Source organism: Oryctolagus cuniculus, chromosome 6, assembly GCF_964237555.1.
Source record: "Oryctolagus cuniculus chromosome 6, mOryCun1.1, whole genome shotgun sequence".
Lineage (NCBI taxonomy): Eukaryota > Metazoa > Chordata > Mammalia > Lagomorpha > Leporidae > Oryctolagus > Oryctolagus cuniculus.
Genome location: NC_091437.1, coordinates 164,254,416 through 164,269,023, shown reverse-complemented (window position 1 = coordinate 164,269,023; position 14,608 = coordinate 164,254,416). Strand labels below are relative to the sequence as shown.

Below are 14,608 nucleotides of genomic sequence, written 5' to 3'. Positions count from 1 at the left end.
GAGCCCAGCGGCTCTTGTGTCCTGGGAGGCCTCAGCACCTCCTGTCGACTCCTTGGTTTATGAGGGCAGAGGCTGGAAAGGGAGTGTGTGTCTGGTTGTGTGCATCCGTGGCCTGGCTTCGAGGTTGGGCATTAGTCTCTTGCGGCTTCTGTGGTCGCTGGAGAAAGGGGAGGCCACAGTATGCCAGGCAGCCATGCACATGTGGCAGGAAGCAGGAACCTTGCCCATGTCCAGCCTGTCTCATGCTGCAGGCCACTTAGCAACCACAACTTGGGAACAGTGGCTTTTCCCACAAGGGACTGTCCTTAGCGGAGGGGCTCCCTGGGGAGAAGAGGGAGTTCCCTGGAGTTATCTCTACACTGAATCATGCACGCATTTGCTCCTTTATGTATCCAATGCATCTGCTATTTCATTCGCTGCACATCTACTGAGGCTCTTAGCCCAAGTCAGATTGCAAGGTGGGTTGTTGGGACGACAGCAATGCCCACGTGTTCCTGACCTGCCAGTCGCCCATCATCCTGAGGGGAGAAGCGACACAAATGGGCAAAAGCAGACAAATGTCAGGGCAGGGTGAGCTCAGGAGGGCTCCCTAGTGTGACCAGGTGTGATCCTGGCTGGCTTCTCGGAGGAGGTGATGTTTGTCCCGATTCTAAAGTGCCTGTGGCTGTTGCACCCACTCTTGAGAGTTTATACACTGGAGTGGTCGGGGCATTGGCGTTGGCTGTGAGCACATTTGCAATTCCTGCTCTTCCCTGAGCCAGTTTCACCTCCGTCTTCAGTGTTCGAGCTCCTGCCAAGACACTTCCCTCACCTCTTCCCCCGCCACCTGCCCTACACATTGTATTTATGTTAACATTTGTATCTGTTTATCTGAGAGACTGAGAGAACTCCCCTCTGCGGCTCCATTCTGCACATGCCTGCAATCACCAGGGCAGTGCGGGGAACTCAGTCTGGATCTCTCGCCATGGGAGGCCAAAGCCCCGCTCCTTGCGCCACCACTGCTGCCTCCCAGGGTGTGCATTAGCAGGAAGCTGGAAGCAGGAGCCGAACCCAGGCAGTCCTCCTTGGGATGTGCATGTCTTAGCTGGTATCCTTACTGCTAGACTAAATCTCACCTCTGTTACTAGAAGAGACCGTTCACCCATGGCTAGGAGGCCCCTCCCCTCCCCTTATGCCTCTTAGCATGTAGCGGTGTCTTTGGAGCCTCAGCCACGGAACCCTGGAGGCTGTTGTACCTGCCTCCCGGGCAGAGTTCCAGGAGAAGTCAGATCAAATAGTTGCCACGCATAGTGCTCGTCACAGGTTCCTGCTCAGCTACCCTGGCGACCTTGTTCTCAGTCCCGTGGGGCTGTTTGAGGGATACAGCCAGAGGGTGGGGTACAAAGACAGCGTCTCTGGAGGCCTGCGGGTTTTTGGAGTGAGCCCAGGGCAGGGGGAGAGGGGAGGCAGTACTGGAGATGGGGGAGGCTGACCCCGGCCAGAGGAGGTGGAGACCCCAGGCCAGCTGACCAGCTAGCACCCATTGCACAGGACTCAGGGGACAGCATGCTGGCCCTTTGGCCAAATGTTTTTTCCTGTTCAGACGTGAGACTTTGGAACACATAACTCCTTCCAGTGTTGCTATCTTGCAAATGTGTGGGTTAGACTGTGGCATGCTGGTGGGCATCCCCAGTCAGTGGGCATTGGAATGAAAAGCCAGAGTTCAGGGGGCTTATCTGTAGTGGGAGGGTGGATGGCTCAGGAGGAGGCAGGAGGGAGAGCGGGTCCCTGGAGAACACCTTTCTCCCCTTTCCCCAGTGCTGATCCAATGCACCCTGTGGTCTCACGGGCCACCCTTGGCCCCTCTAAGCCATTGAGTGGCCAGGGGATGCCGCACGCCCTCTCCCTCCTGAGTGGCTGTGCTGCCAACCATGTCCCAGGCTTTGGCTTCCCCCAGAACTGGGCCAGAGCCCCAGCTTGGCTGCACGTGGCTCCACGGCATGAAGGCCAATGGCTTTGTTGTCCTGGGACTCTGTTGCTGCTGCTTAACCCCAGACACGCCCCCCCCCCCGCCCCGGGAGGGAGGAGACAGCCTGGCCGGAAGTTGTTGATGAGTGACAGCCAGTGTCCACTGTGTCCCTTCCTCTCCTGGACACAGCGCTGTGGAGCCCGGCTCACGCACCTCTTTCTTTGTTGACCGTTAACTGCTTTGCTCTCTTCTTGGTGCTGTTTCCCAAGTTTCAGTTTGTTAATCTGTGAAGGGTTTCTTGTGGGAATTCTCCATGTCACAGGCATGGTTAACACACACGTGGAACCAGTTTTGGTCCCTGGGCAGCAGAAGCCAGAGGTGCCTCAGCACTTGCAGGCTGGGCTGGGAGGGGCCTTCCTGTTGGTCACTCTCTCCTCTCTATCTTCGGGAACTCATTGTTTGGGTCAAATGGAGAATTCGGGGTTTACAGAATGTGGCTGATGAAGGGTTATCTGTTCCTGTATGCAGGAAATGGCTATTAAAGGCAGCCAGGGTGTCAGGCCCTAAGGTGGACCCTGTGTCCAGAGGGCCACACATGTTGAAGGGTCTGACCCACTTTAGATCTGATTTATACTCCTTGGCTGCATGAGTGAATGGAGAATTCACACCTCAAGGCACTTGCAGAGACCTCAGAGTCAGGCTGAGAAGGAGACCGTGGGAGGAAGGTGTGTTAAGACGCATGAGGGGCCGGCGCCGCGGCTCACTAGGCTAATCCTCCGCCTTGTGGCACCGGCACACCGGGTTCTAGTCCCGGTCGGGGTGCCGGATTCTGTGCCGGTTGCCCCTCTTCCAGGCCAGCTCTCTGCTGTGGCCAGGGAGGGCAGTGGAGGATGGCCCAAGTCCTTGGGCCCTGCACCCCATGGGAGACCAGGAAAAGCACCTGGCTCCTGCCATCGGATCAGCGCGGTGCGCCGGCCGCGGTGGCCATTGGAGGGTGAACCAACGGCAAAGGAAGACCTTTCTCTCTGTCTCTCTCTGTCCACTCTGCCTGTCAAAAAAAAAAAAAAAAAAGACACAGGAGGATGTGCACAGGTGTCTACGTGAGACAGACGGGGCAGATGGAGGCAGCTGTGTGAAGGCAGAGTGGCTGCTAAGTCCTGGGGAGGGTGGTGATGGAACTCTGGGTGCACAGCCTGCGTAAGGGAGCAGCAGGGTGAGAAGCAGAGTGGGAGCGGGGAGCACGGGAGAATGGTTGCTGGCATGCCCGCGCTCAGCAGGGTGAGAAGCAGAGTGGGAGCGGGGAGCACGGGAGAGTGGTTGCTGGCATGCCCGCGCTCGCTGTGGTTGCAGCGTGCTGATGCGCATCGAGGTGCACTTGGGAAGGGGCCCGAACAAATGTGGGAGATGAAATGCACATTAACAATTTAAAGCAAGTCACCTTGTGGGGCACGCTGAGCAGCTGGACAAGTCAAGAGCAGCTGGGAGGGGAGGTGACGGTTAGCGGGTTCGAGGTCGGAGTCGGGTGGAATCAGTAGTGGCCACATTCTGTTGAGCAGCAAGCTGATTGCAGTGAAGAGTGAGGTGTTGCAAGTCTCCAAAACCTGAAAGAGCACTTTGAACAAGTTGCCACAAGGATGCCGGCGCCGCGGCTCACTAGGCTAATCCTCCGCCTTGCGGCGCTGGCACCCCGGGTTCTAGTCCCGGTCAGGGCGCCGGGTTCTGTCCTGGTTGCCCCTCTTCCAGGCCAGCTCTCTGCTGAGGCCAGGGAGTGCAGTGGAGGATGGCCCAAGTCCTTGGGCCCTGCACCCCATGGGAGACCAGGATAAGCACCTGGCTCCTGCCATCAGATCAGCGCGGTGCGCCGGCTGCGGCGGCCATTGGAAGGTGAATCAACGGTAAAGGAAGACCTTTCTCTCTCTCTCTCTCACTGTCCACTCTGCCTGTCAATAAAATAAAAAAATAAATAAATAAATAAACAAGTTGTCACAAGGAAACGGTGAACATTTCAGGTGCTGAATTTACCTCTTACCCTGATTTGATCCTTCCGTAATATACATATGTATGCAACACATTGTACCTTATAAATATTTGTAATGATTATTGGTCAATTAAAAATAAATGCTAAAAATATTAAAGCAAAACCAAAGTACACAGGATATGGACTTCCTGACACTTGTGTACATGGAGTTAATTTTCTATCCTCTAACACTGATGATAAAGTGATGGGGATGCAATTGTAGCAGTTGGTGTATTATTCAACTTCATGTAGTTCTGTTCCTTTTAAGTGAGTCTTCATAGGATATACAGGGTTTAATCAAATTTTTTTCTATTAAATTTTTAATGAGAGTCCTAAGATGCAGAAAGGTTGTGGGACTTACCCAAGCTCACAGGACTAAGCAGCATGTCCAGGTTTGAGGCTGGACCCGGAGTCACTTCATGACCAGGTTGACGTCTTCCACCCTAAGCTCCTCACTGATCGAATGAGCTGGGAACAGATAAATCATAGATCATGTTCATTCCTAGTTCATTACGTTTGTTTCCTTATTTGGAATTAGATTTTCCTAATGACCTTGTACTTTCTGGAATCAGCCACATAGTATTATTCTAAAGAATCAGAATACTACTGCAGGTCTGGGGCAAGAGTTGCTGTGTCTCCCAGGGACTGGCAGTAGCAGGTGCATCCCCCCGCCTCCCACCCTGCCTCTGCAATGGGCCTGTGGGACAAGGGGAACCTAGTGAGAGGTTTGGATCCTGGCTCCTGTCTTTGGCGAGTCCTTGGCAAGCCCTGTCCCTCTCCTTCCCCGTGAACAAGACTCCTCTGCGGCACTCAGCACCGAGTACTGACAGTACGAGGCCTCAAGAGTCATCTCTTGGGTGGGAGCCTAGGTTGTTGCTTACAAAGAATAAACACTGAGCATTGGCTGAGCGAATGTATAACTCATGTACTCATCCGAGCAAGCGTCTGGCTGCTGGAGAAACAAATCCTCTTAGGAGCTACTTGCCTTCAAGATCCAAAATGCAGAGTTTTCCAGTGGAATGGTAGGTAGAGGATGGCGTGCTTATCCATTATTTTTCAATGCTTGAAACTGTGCACCTCAGTGAGGCAGTCGGCTGCCCCAAAGTGAATTTGCTGCAGCTACCTCATCAGCTCTTCATAACCATCTCCTCGGCCTGATTCCATTTGTCCTGCAAGTTCACTTCTCCCAGGAATGCTAAGTGGCTTGGAGAAGGTCTCCTGCCCTCCCTGCTGCAGGCTTGGCTGCAGTTCAGCTGACCTAATGAAGCCAGGAGCACAGGCCCTGACGCAGAGTGGACGAGGCCATGTGCATTAGACCACATTTTGTCTGGATTTTGGACAGATCATCATATGCAAAGCGGTGCTTAATCCCACTCACTCACATTTATACAACACAGTGCTTGAACAGTCACACAAAATAGAAACGCCCCGGGTTAGTGCAAGTCGGGTTTTGAACCAAGGAGGATTTTGAACTTGTGAATAAGGGGTGGCCCAGCCTCAGCTTCTCTCTACAGGAAATAGAAAACATTTTCTTCCCTTTTCCCTCTTTTTCTCCATTATATTTTCCCCATCAAAGTTCTGAATGGAGGTGGATGAGCATAGCAATGCACACAACAGCTGTGTGGTGCTGAGAGCTGGGCCAGGCCCTGCGCCGAGCACACTGGCTGCATCACCTCACTGAACGAGCAGGGCACCTGCTGACATGGCCGCTCCTATTCTGTTCCAGGGGAGAAACCCAAGCCCAGGGCACTTGTCATTTTCTTAAGCCCATAGTTCATCTGTGCTGAAGTCAGAACTCAGAGGCAAGCATTTGACACCCAAGTCTACACTGTTCCCCACTAGACTTGTTGGCAAAGCTGTTATGTCATTCATCTCTGAGCCCCTCACCCCAGCACCTAGCACAGTGACCCCCAGATATAAGAATTTGGCCATTTCTTGGTGAACTGTTGAACTAACATCTGGGTGTTTTGGGATCTGGGTTGGGGTGTGGGTCTGTGTTCAAATCTATGCTGTGGTTAGGAAGGAGGCACACTGAGGTCTGGGGAGAGCATGGTTGGTTTGGGCTGGGGTCACATTTTGAGCCATCTGGGTCATGGTGTGGGAACCTTGGACGGTGTGGGATTGCAGGTGGCATCTGTGGCCCCTGCACTGTTGGCCAGAGTGGGACAATGGCTCCAGGGTGGACCGTGAAGTGCTTCCCGGGTTCTGGGTAGCAGGAGGGGTTGCCATGGAGACCACAGTCAGGATCTTGGGTGGGGCATGCATCTCTGTGCTTCTGGGGTTCTCTTTTCCAGTACTGATGTCTCCTCCTTGTCTTTCTCTTTCTAGGGAGACCAAGGAGCACCTGGGATCCCTGGATCTCCTGGCAGCCGTGGCGACCCAGGCATCGGGGTTGCTGGCCCTGCTGTGAGTCCCATGCTGGCAGCTTTGCTCACTCTCGGGCCATGCGGCCCCTCACAGATGGTTCCCACAGTGTGCAGCCAGGGCCTTCTTGCTGGGCAGTTCCTCAGCTAACCTCATAGTGTGTCAGCTAGTCCTGGCGTCCATTCTGAGGTCTTCTCCTGTTTAGCCCTTTCTTTTCGAAAGATACAGGAAATGCACCTGAACGTTGCATTTGTTAATTGTTTTTTGACAGCAGCATCTTCTTATTTCTAAGGAACTCAAATACTTGGTGCTTTTCAAATGCCATTGCTAAGCTTTGGGATAACCAGATGACCAGTGTATCACTGTGGTTGTGATGATTTTATCCCAGAAGCACCGTCTAACGTTACCTCTGTTACCTGGGAGCAGTGTGGACCCCCTCTCTTTTTGCTCTTGTATTCGAGAAGTACAGACCACACCGAAGATAATTCAAAGCAACAGCGTTCTTCATGCATGGCTCTTGGAGAATAAAAAGGAATTTCAGCGTATTATGCACAATGGCACTCATAGATCATAGATTCCGTCCCTATCCCCTGTGGGCCTGGTACACCACCCACAGCCATTCCTGGACCCATGTGCCTCTCTCCGACAACCTGCCTTCTCTATCCTTCCATTCCCAAGCCGCAAACCCTTGCCTCCGCCCCAGAAACGACCCCATCCTGCTTCTACTCCCACCCAGTAGCCACAGGGGCTTACCCCAAGGTGGTAGGAGGGCCTGTGGTCTCTGTGTTCTCAGGTGTCCCTGGAAACCATGGCTGAGGCAGATAGAGTTCCCTCAGGAATTCCTAGTTTGCTGTGTTTAGCTGCAAAGACATCCTCAGCTGGAATTTCTGATGGACAAACCCCTCTGGGTCGTGGCATTAGTTCTGTCTTTTGTCCTGGGCTCACTCTTTAGCAAAAGGTGCAGTGGGGCAGGCACTGTGGTTTCCATCATCATCTTTTGTAAATCCCCCTTCATGAGGGCCCCATCTGCTGGGACCAGGATTCTGGACTTAGCTGCAGAATAGCCAGACCTGGCTGTAGGCTTCCACCTGTTCTCCTCTGCTCCCCAGGGTCCAGTGTACCAAACCTTTAATCAGAAAGCCAAGGAGCAGGGTTGGACAGAAGTCACCACGCCCCTCCCATGTAAGGACCAGCTACAGTCACTCAGGAAGTATGTTCCTGCCTAAGTGATTGCAACAGAAGAGTGACCAGCTGGCTCCAGCCAAGAGGCTATAAATCAAGTATTTACTGTCTTTCCACCCCTTGCACTTATTAAATGCTTCCACGGTCGATGCAATGCGATTGAATTTTCATAAATCCTGTCTTTGGCCACCAGCCTAGGTTGCTAACGGCCTTGGGATCTCTGTGAAGGGTTCAAGGATGTGCCTGCTGACCATAGGAGTGAGCAGGAAGTTGGGGCCACATATTGAGGTCATGGGAGACACAGTTGCCCCCTTACAGGAATGCTGCTGTCCAGTGCTGGGGCCCGAGCGTCCACCTTCTCCACCACAGTCCGTGCTGAGAGTCAGTTCTGCCCTTTGGCCCAGGCGGGTGCCCCCTGAGAACAATTTTGAAGGGCAAGGATTTTATTTAGGAGACGAGATCTCAGGGGTCACCTCAAGGGGCTGACAGAGGGAGGCAGGAAAGAAGAGAGCCCAGGGAGAGCGTTAGTGAGCAGGTGTCTGCTGTGGGCAACGGGGCTCACTCCACGGACCCCTGGGAGACCACCTGCCGTGGCCTCAGGGTTGTACTGTTGAAAGAGCCACAAGCTGGGGTGTTGATGCCCCAGCTCCCTGGGGAGTCATCTCCCAGGAACACTCTGCTGCCCGGCCCTGTGTGTGGGCCAAGCATGCCCTGTGTGCAAAGAAAGCACTAGGCAGATGCTGGAGTCGGCGTGTCCCTCGGGTGTGGGATGTGGGGCAGGGGCTACTGCCTCACTGCTCTCCAGGCAAACAGTTTGAGGCTCAGCAGGCCGAGCGGCTGGGCCCACGTCACAGAGCTGAGCCAGGGGCAGGACAGGATGCAGAGACACGGTCATCAGCCTTGGGATCCTCTGAAACAAGATCCCTTTCTCCTGTGTCACCTTGTCCAACTTCAGCGGGATGGGCAGGGTTAACTCAGAGCAGCCACAGTGCCTGGGGAGCCCCCGCCCCTGTGTCCTGTGCTCCAGGTCCATGCAGGGGCAGTGCTGCCCCGCTGCGGGGAGCCAGGGCTCTGGCTGCAGGTCTTTGCTCCAGCACCTGACGGGTTGTGGTGTGCCTGGGCAGCCAGTTGTTTGGGGTTCTGGCTTCCTGCGTCAAGACCTTCTCAGACAGAAGCACCGCGTTCATCCCCAGGTTGCCTGTGCTCTTCCCCTGGCCAGATCTGGGGCCCAGCTGTGGGCTGCTGGACCTCGCCGAGGCCGCAGTGTGGCTCTGTGAGGACAGGGTTCCCGGGGACAGCCCAGGACGCGCTCCTCCAGCTCCAACGGCCGTCTCCGCGTGGGGAGGTGCCAACGATCTCTGCAGTGCCGTCAGAGGCACTGGGAGGATGGCATCGGGACAGTACTGGTGACGTCACCTGTGTCCCTGCCTCCAGCCCTTGTGAGGCCATACAAGTCCTCTCTGTGGGATGGCTTTCTCAGCCTCCCGACCTGGAGCGCCCTCTCCCTCCTCCTGGCGCCCTGAACCTAGTGGTCCCACTCCTTTCTCTGACATAGACACCACAGGCGCACGCACAGCTGTTGGACTGATGGCTGACCCCCAGTCGCTTGAGAGCAGCAAGCAGAATGGACCGAGGCACTGAAGCATTGCACGGGCCCTAACAGAAGAATTTCTTCCTTTGCATTCCCTCACCTGCCAAAGAATACTCTTTTAGTAATAGAGACGGCTACTGCCAACACCCAGGATGGTGATAACCACAGCCTACATGGCCTGCAGACCAACAGACAGGGGTCAGAGTGGCCATAGTCCCCCACCCCCACCCCGCTGCCATGTTCTCTCCCGTTCATGTCATGAAGTCCACCCCAGCAACCCTGCCAGGCAGGTCCCACATTCTGTGTCATTTGACAGATGAAGAAACAGACTTTGAGGTGCGAGCCCCCTGCCCTCAGGTCACAGTTAGCGTGAGGGAGAGCTGGACTGGACCCCAGTGTACACTGCAAGCACGTGCCCTCCCCCGCCCTTGGAGTCTTCAACCCCCGCCCCACCCCCAGTTTGCTGGTTGGTGCTTTCCAGATCTTGCCTGTTACTTTTCACTCGTTTGTCTTATGCCTGGTAACTGTGCCTGGTAAGAACAGAGACAAACTTGGGCTGAGTATGTGCGTGTGCATATGTTTGCATGTACACAGGTTTGTGTCTTACCTGTGAGGGTACTTCAAAAAGTTCAAGGGAAATGGAATTCAAAGAGAGATTTATTTGGGCGCAAAAATTTTTTTTTGCAATCCACATGTTTTTTCATTATTCGCATTTTCCCTGATCTTCTTACTATCCCCTGTATGCATGTCTTTCAAAATTCACAGCCACAAAGTACATCTTTTAATTACATTTTCAACACACATTTTGAGGTGCTGCCGTCTGTGTAGCCGTGTGCACGGATACATCCCTTAGGTTGTGCATCCCTTGCAGGATGTGTTCTGGGAATGTGTTGTGTGGTTGTTTCGTCACTGTGTGAGCATCGCAGCAGATAGTCACACAAGCCAGGACAGCTGAGATGTGAGCATGTGACACAGCTTAGGGGACCACCGTCGTCTTCGCCATCCATCATGGACTAAATCATCGTTATGCTCACATGGCTGGAGGTAGGAATTATTATGGAGGACTGCAGCCGTACTGGTCATTAGCAGAATCGTAACACATACCCTGTGTAACTACACAGCCTCTACAACCAGGGTCCGATGGCTTCCCTCTCATGGTCCAGTAGCTTTGCTGTTTTGAAGCATATCCCATTCTGTCAATACACTAATGTATATTTCTGAAATACCAGGACTTTTAAAATATAACCGTGATTTTATTATCATGTACCCAAAACAATTCCATGACACCACTTACTATGCAGTCAGTGTCCAAGTTTCCAAACGCCCCATAGGTGTCCTGCTTCTACAGCACTTTCTTGTTTGAACCAAAAGCCAAAGGAAGTAAACAGAAAGCAACTGGTTAATTTTTTTTTTTTAATTTAAGGATTCGCCCCTCCATTCTGGTTCTTTTTTCTCCTTTCCAAGTTATATATTGATGAACTACGTTATTGCTTTTTGGTCTCAGAATTTTTCATAGTCTGGAATTTGCCAATTTAATAGTTTTCCATATTCCTTGGCCCCTGGGATTCTTGTCAGTGGCTCTTAGGCCTGGAGGCGCCATGAGAGTCAGGACTTCACGAGCTCTTCCTGATGCAGGAGCCTGTGGGGTGTGTGTGTGTGTGTGTGTGTGAGAGAGAGAGATGTGTGCACCCTTTGACATCCAGTGCTTGCACCGGTGAGCATGCGTGGCTGGCAAACTGGTGCTGTGCTTGTTCTGTGCATTCTTCCTTTATGAGAGGAAAACTTGTCTATGGAGAAATGTTCCTTTAGCGGCCATTCAGATCCCCAGGAGTTCAGTACGTATGGAAGGCAGAATGTAAGTGGTGGAGTCTTTCCCTTTAATGGTTTTCAGATAATGGCTTGATTTCCCAGCACCTTGTACAGATGACCAACTTGATATTTGTTTTTGTAAGAATGAGTCTGAACTGGAGAACTTACACTCACTTGATGGTAGAACATAGTGCAGCTGGTCTTGCTTTTCCCGCTCAGATCCTCTCTTTCTGCCTCCAGGCATCTAGTCTAGCTGACCCTCAGCGTGTTGACACAAGCCTGGCGGAGTTTGATAGCGGCCTCGCTCTCTGCGATGGCAGGTGTTCCAGGCTGGCCGTGCACATTCCTCGTTCAGCTCTGCAGTCAGCCATTTCTCGGGGAGCTATAGTTCTTTTTAGTGGATGCTGGAATCAAAGGCCAAAATCTGAGGGTTGTGCGAGTAAAGGAACTCTTGAATGAGCACACTGGGGGCGTGATCTTATAAAGGGGGGTTGTCGCTGATGCTTAAGCATCGGGCTTAGTGAGGACATTAGAAAATCCTGTGCAAACCCCTTCCCAACACTTTTATCAAATTCCTTAAGTGTAGACTCACAGAAGAGCTGTAAGAATGCCTTCTGTGAGCCGTCACTGGCCTCGTCTCTCTTTGACTTCTGGTTGCACAAGGCAAGGTGGTGCTCTAGCTTGTGTTATGGTTGGAGGAAGCTGAAGCTCAGAGCGGCTGGTAAATGGCAAAGCTGGGATTTGAAATGCCGCCCTTCGATCACAAAACCCATTCCTCAAAGTGGATTTTACGTTAAATGACACGAGAAAGGCTTCCAAGCTTCAGCCGATGAACAAGTCAGATGCTGCAAGTGGAGCATGGAATTCAACTGGGGAACACAGAGTGACTCTAAAGTGACATGGTCGCATTCCCTGTGCTGGGGACAAGCTGTCCCTTTCCTTGGGGAGTAAGTCTGCAGCCTCCACGAGGAAGCCTATGAAAGGAGCAGCACTGAGAGGTGTGTGTAGTGGACCAAGTGCACCATGGACTTACCCACTTGACAGGGCAGTGGGGATGATGCAGGGAGCAAGGCTCTCAGCTGTGGCCGGAGGGGGGGTGTGTTATTTCACCTGCTTGAGTTTGGCTAGATTACTACGTAGATTTCAGCTTCAGTTTCTCCATCTGTAGCTCGGAGATGCTGTACGTAGATTTCAGCTTCAGTTTCTCCATCTGTAGCTCGGAGATGCTGTGGGCTCCCAGCTTCCATGGGGCTGGGTTCTCCGCGTGTGAAGCAGCTGGCACCACGCTTGGCACCCAGGCCAGTAGCTGGAAGCCCCCTTCTTCTCAGGCTGGTGCGTTACTCATCTCTGACTCTCCCAGCCAGCCCTCCGACCTGCTCCGTGTGTGTATGTGACGGTGCCCACCTTTTCTGGAATGAGATGGAATTCTCTGAGTGGGCAGGAGCAAGAGAGAATGCAGGTGTGCTATCGTATCCTGGAGATTATCAGGTCATTTGGTTAGGAGAAGAGGGGATAATTGCAAACATTTACTACGATTTGTTACTGGCCATTGCGTATTCTATGAATTATGTTTTTCTACCCTTTAAATTCAGCTGCATGGTGCCCTCACACAATGACATTTGCCATAATTCTTAAAAGCATTCTTCCTAGAAATTCCTATTGTATGTTAGCCTCAAATTTAACCTCTTATTTTTTAAAAAGTTAATGACTCTTTGCTTTTATTTCCAAAAATTCTGGGACTCCTTTTGATATGTTTTAATAATGCCACGTGTGTTTTTAAACTCAGTGTTTCATTTCTTCTTTCATGTTTTTGTTGTGACTGCGTGTTTGCTAGTGCCTGTATCTGAGCACCCTGCCATCTGCTGCCCACAGGGACCTGAACCACTTTATCCACTGATGTTCCTGTGGCGAATCTAGTGTAATTTGAGATTATGAGTTCGTGTGCTTTGGGAATTCCTCTGTCTGTGAGAATCCTGCAGCCTGCTGGGTGCCCAGGGATTGGTTTGTGTATAAACATGTTGGTTTTGAGCTGACATTATTCAGGACTCCTATTTCAGGGCCCTCAGCTGCCAGGGAGAGATCTCAGGGGCTTTTCTTCTCCATGCACCTGTATCCCAGACAAGAGCATTGGGTTTCCCTAAACCCCCCCCTTCCCCACCACACACCTGAGGCCAGCATCCGCCCAGCCTCACTGCCACTTGTCAGATCTCGTGCAGGGCTTGCTTTCATATAACCCAAGGATGAAGAATGATTTTTCTGTTTTTACGTAGCTGAAAAAGCCCTCTAAATTGGAGTAACATGTTGTGACTTGTGAACTTTGAAGTTCAGGGTCCAAACATAAAATTTTGTTAGAACACAGCCATGCTCATTCGTTTAAGGATCTCCTGGGACCGCTTTTGCACCCAGCATTGGAGTTGAGTAGCTGTGAGGGAGACCCTATGAGCCGCAAAGCCTGAGATGTTTCCTAGCTGTGCCTTCAGGGGAAGTTTGTGGACTCCCGGTCTAACCTGTTGGAGGTCCCACCTAGCTTCCACTTCCTGGTGCAAAGAGCCCTCAGCTTTGTCCCCTGCCCCTGTGGAGCTGTCAGAACACAGCACTGCCCCGGGGAGAACAGGGCCAGGCACTGTGGGCCCTGAGTCTTGGCTGCCTCCTTCTTTACATCTCTGGGGATTCTCCCTACTTTCTTTAGTACTCAGCTATGCCCTTAAAACAATGCTTATTCTCCCAGGGAGTTCTGGGGCATGTAATGTGGACAGGCTTTTAGGATGCTTGCTCCTTCAGCCGGCAAGAACCTTGGCATTGGTGTGAAATCTTTTCCATTTCCTGGGGACACTTAGGGATGCTCTCATGGGCTCGGGTGCACCGGCCTGAGAGCAGGGGCTGGGATCAATGCTGCCCTGGTGAGTGAGCGCCACGTGCTCTTCGTGAGTCTGCATTGCTCTTAGAGCACACGGAGCACTGTGCTCATGAGCACTGGAGAGGGCATGGTACTAACAAAGGCTCGGTGCCCACAGCCCATGCAACCTGACATCCATTGAGTAGAGAACGGCCGACAAGGCGGTGATGATAATAGGCATTAAGTCCTGGCCCAGGTATGTGCAAGGGGCCAGGGACCACATCCATTGGGCACCCTGGGAGAAGCCAGGAGGGGCTTTCCAACGCAGTGATGTCCAAAGTATAACAGGAATGAATACAGGTAGAAAGGTAGCACAGAGTCTTCCTGCAAAGACACCTGCATAGCACAGGCTGAGAGGCAGGGGTCAGTCCCTCTCGCTGTGAGACCTGGAGTTGTACATCAGTGCCTTCAGCTCAATCAACAATCACATCGTAGTACAGTGTCTGGAAGCCAAATGCTGGCTAGATACGGGGCTGGGCACACCTGCAGGATGGCAGGCCTGGGTCTGGGTGTGTGCATGTGCACACCCCATTGCCGCTTCAGCTGTGCAAGCTGGGGAGACTGGTCCTTGGGCTCCCCTGACGGGTCCTGAGCAGGAAGAGCCAGTGCATCAATGGGATGTAACATGTGGGAGCTGGCGATGCCAGGTCCAAACCCACACCACAGCTTCCCACTAGAGGGTGCTTGGGTGTCGGGAGCCACATGGGACTGAGGACAGGTGGCAACAGTTCTGTTCAGGGACAGATGGAAGAGGTTCCCAAGGGTTTTCTGTTAGAAGCATTTGTGGGTAGGCAGGTGGTG

General features: G+C 52.5%; 1 protein-coding gene across 2 annotated transcripts in view; it reads left to right on the top strand.

Moving 5' to 3' along the window:
* Nucleotides 1–14,608, top strand: part of COL22A1 (collagen type XXII alpha 1 chain) — a 261,951-nt gene that overhangs the window by 174,517 nt on the left and 72,826 nt on the right. For both annotated transcript variants that reach the window (XR_011389346.1, XM_051844068.2), the window contains exon 40: nucleotides 6,294–6,371. Coding sequence is in view for 1 of the 2 variants with exons in the window: in XM_051844068.2 (XP_051700028.2) it covers nucleotides 6,294–6,371 (78 nt within the window). In the remaining variant the exon portion in view is untranslated. The remainder of the gene's footprint in view (nucleotides 1–6,293; nucleotides 6,372–14,608) is intronic.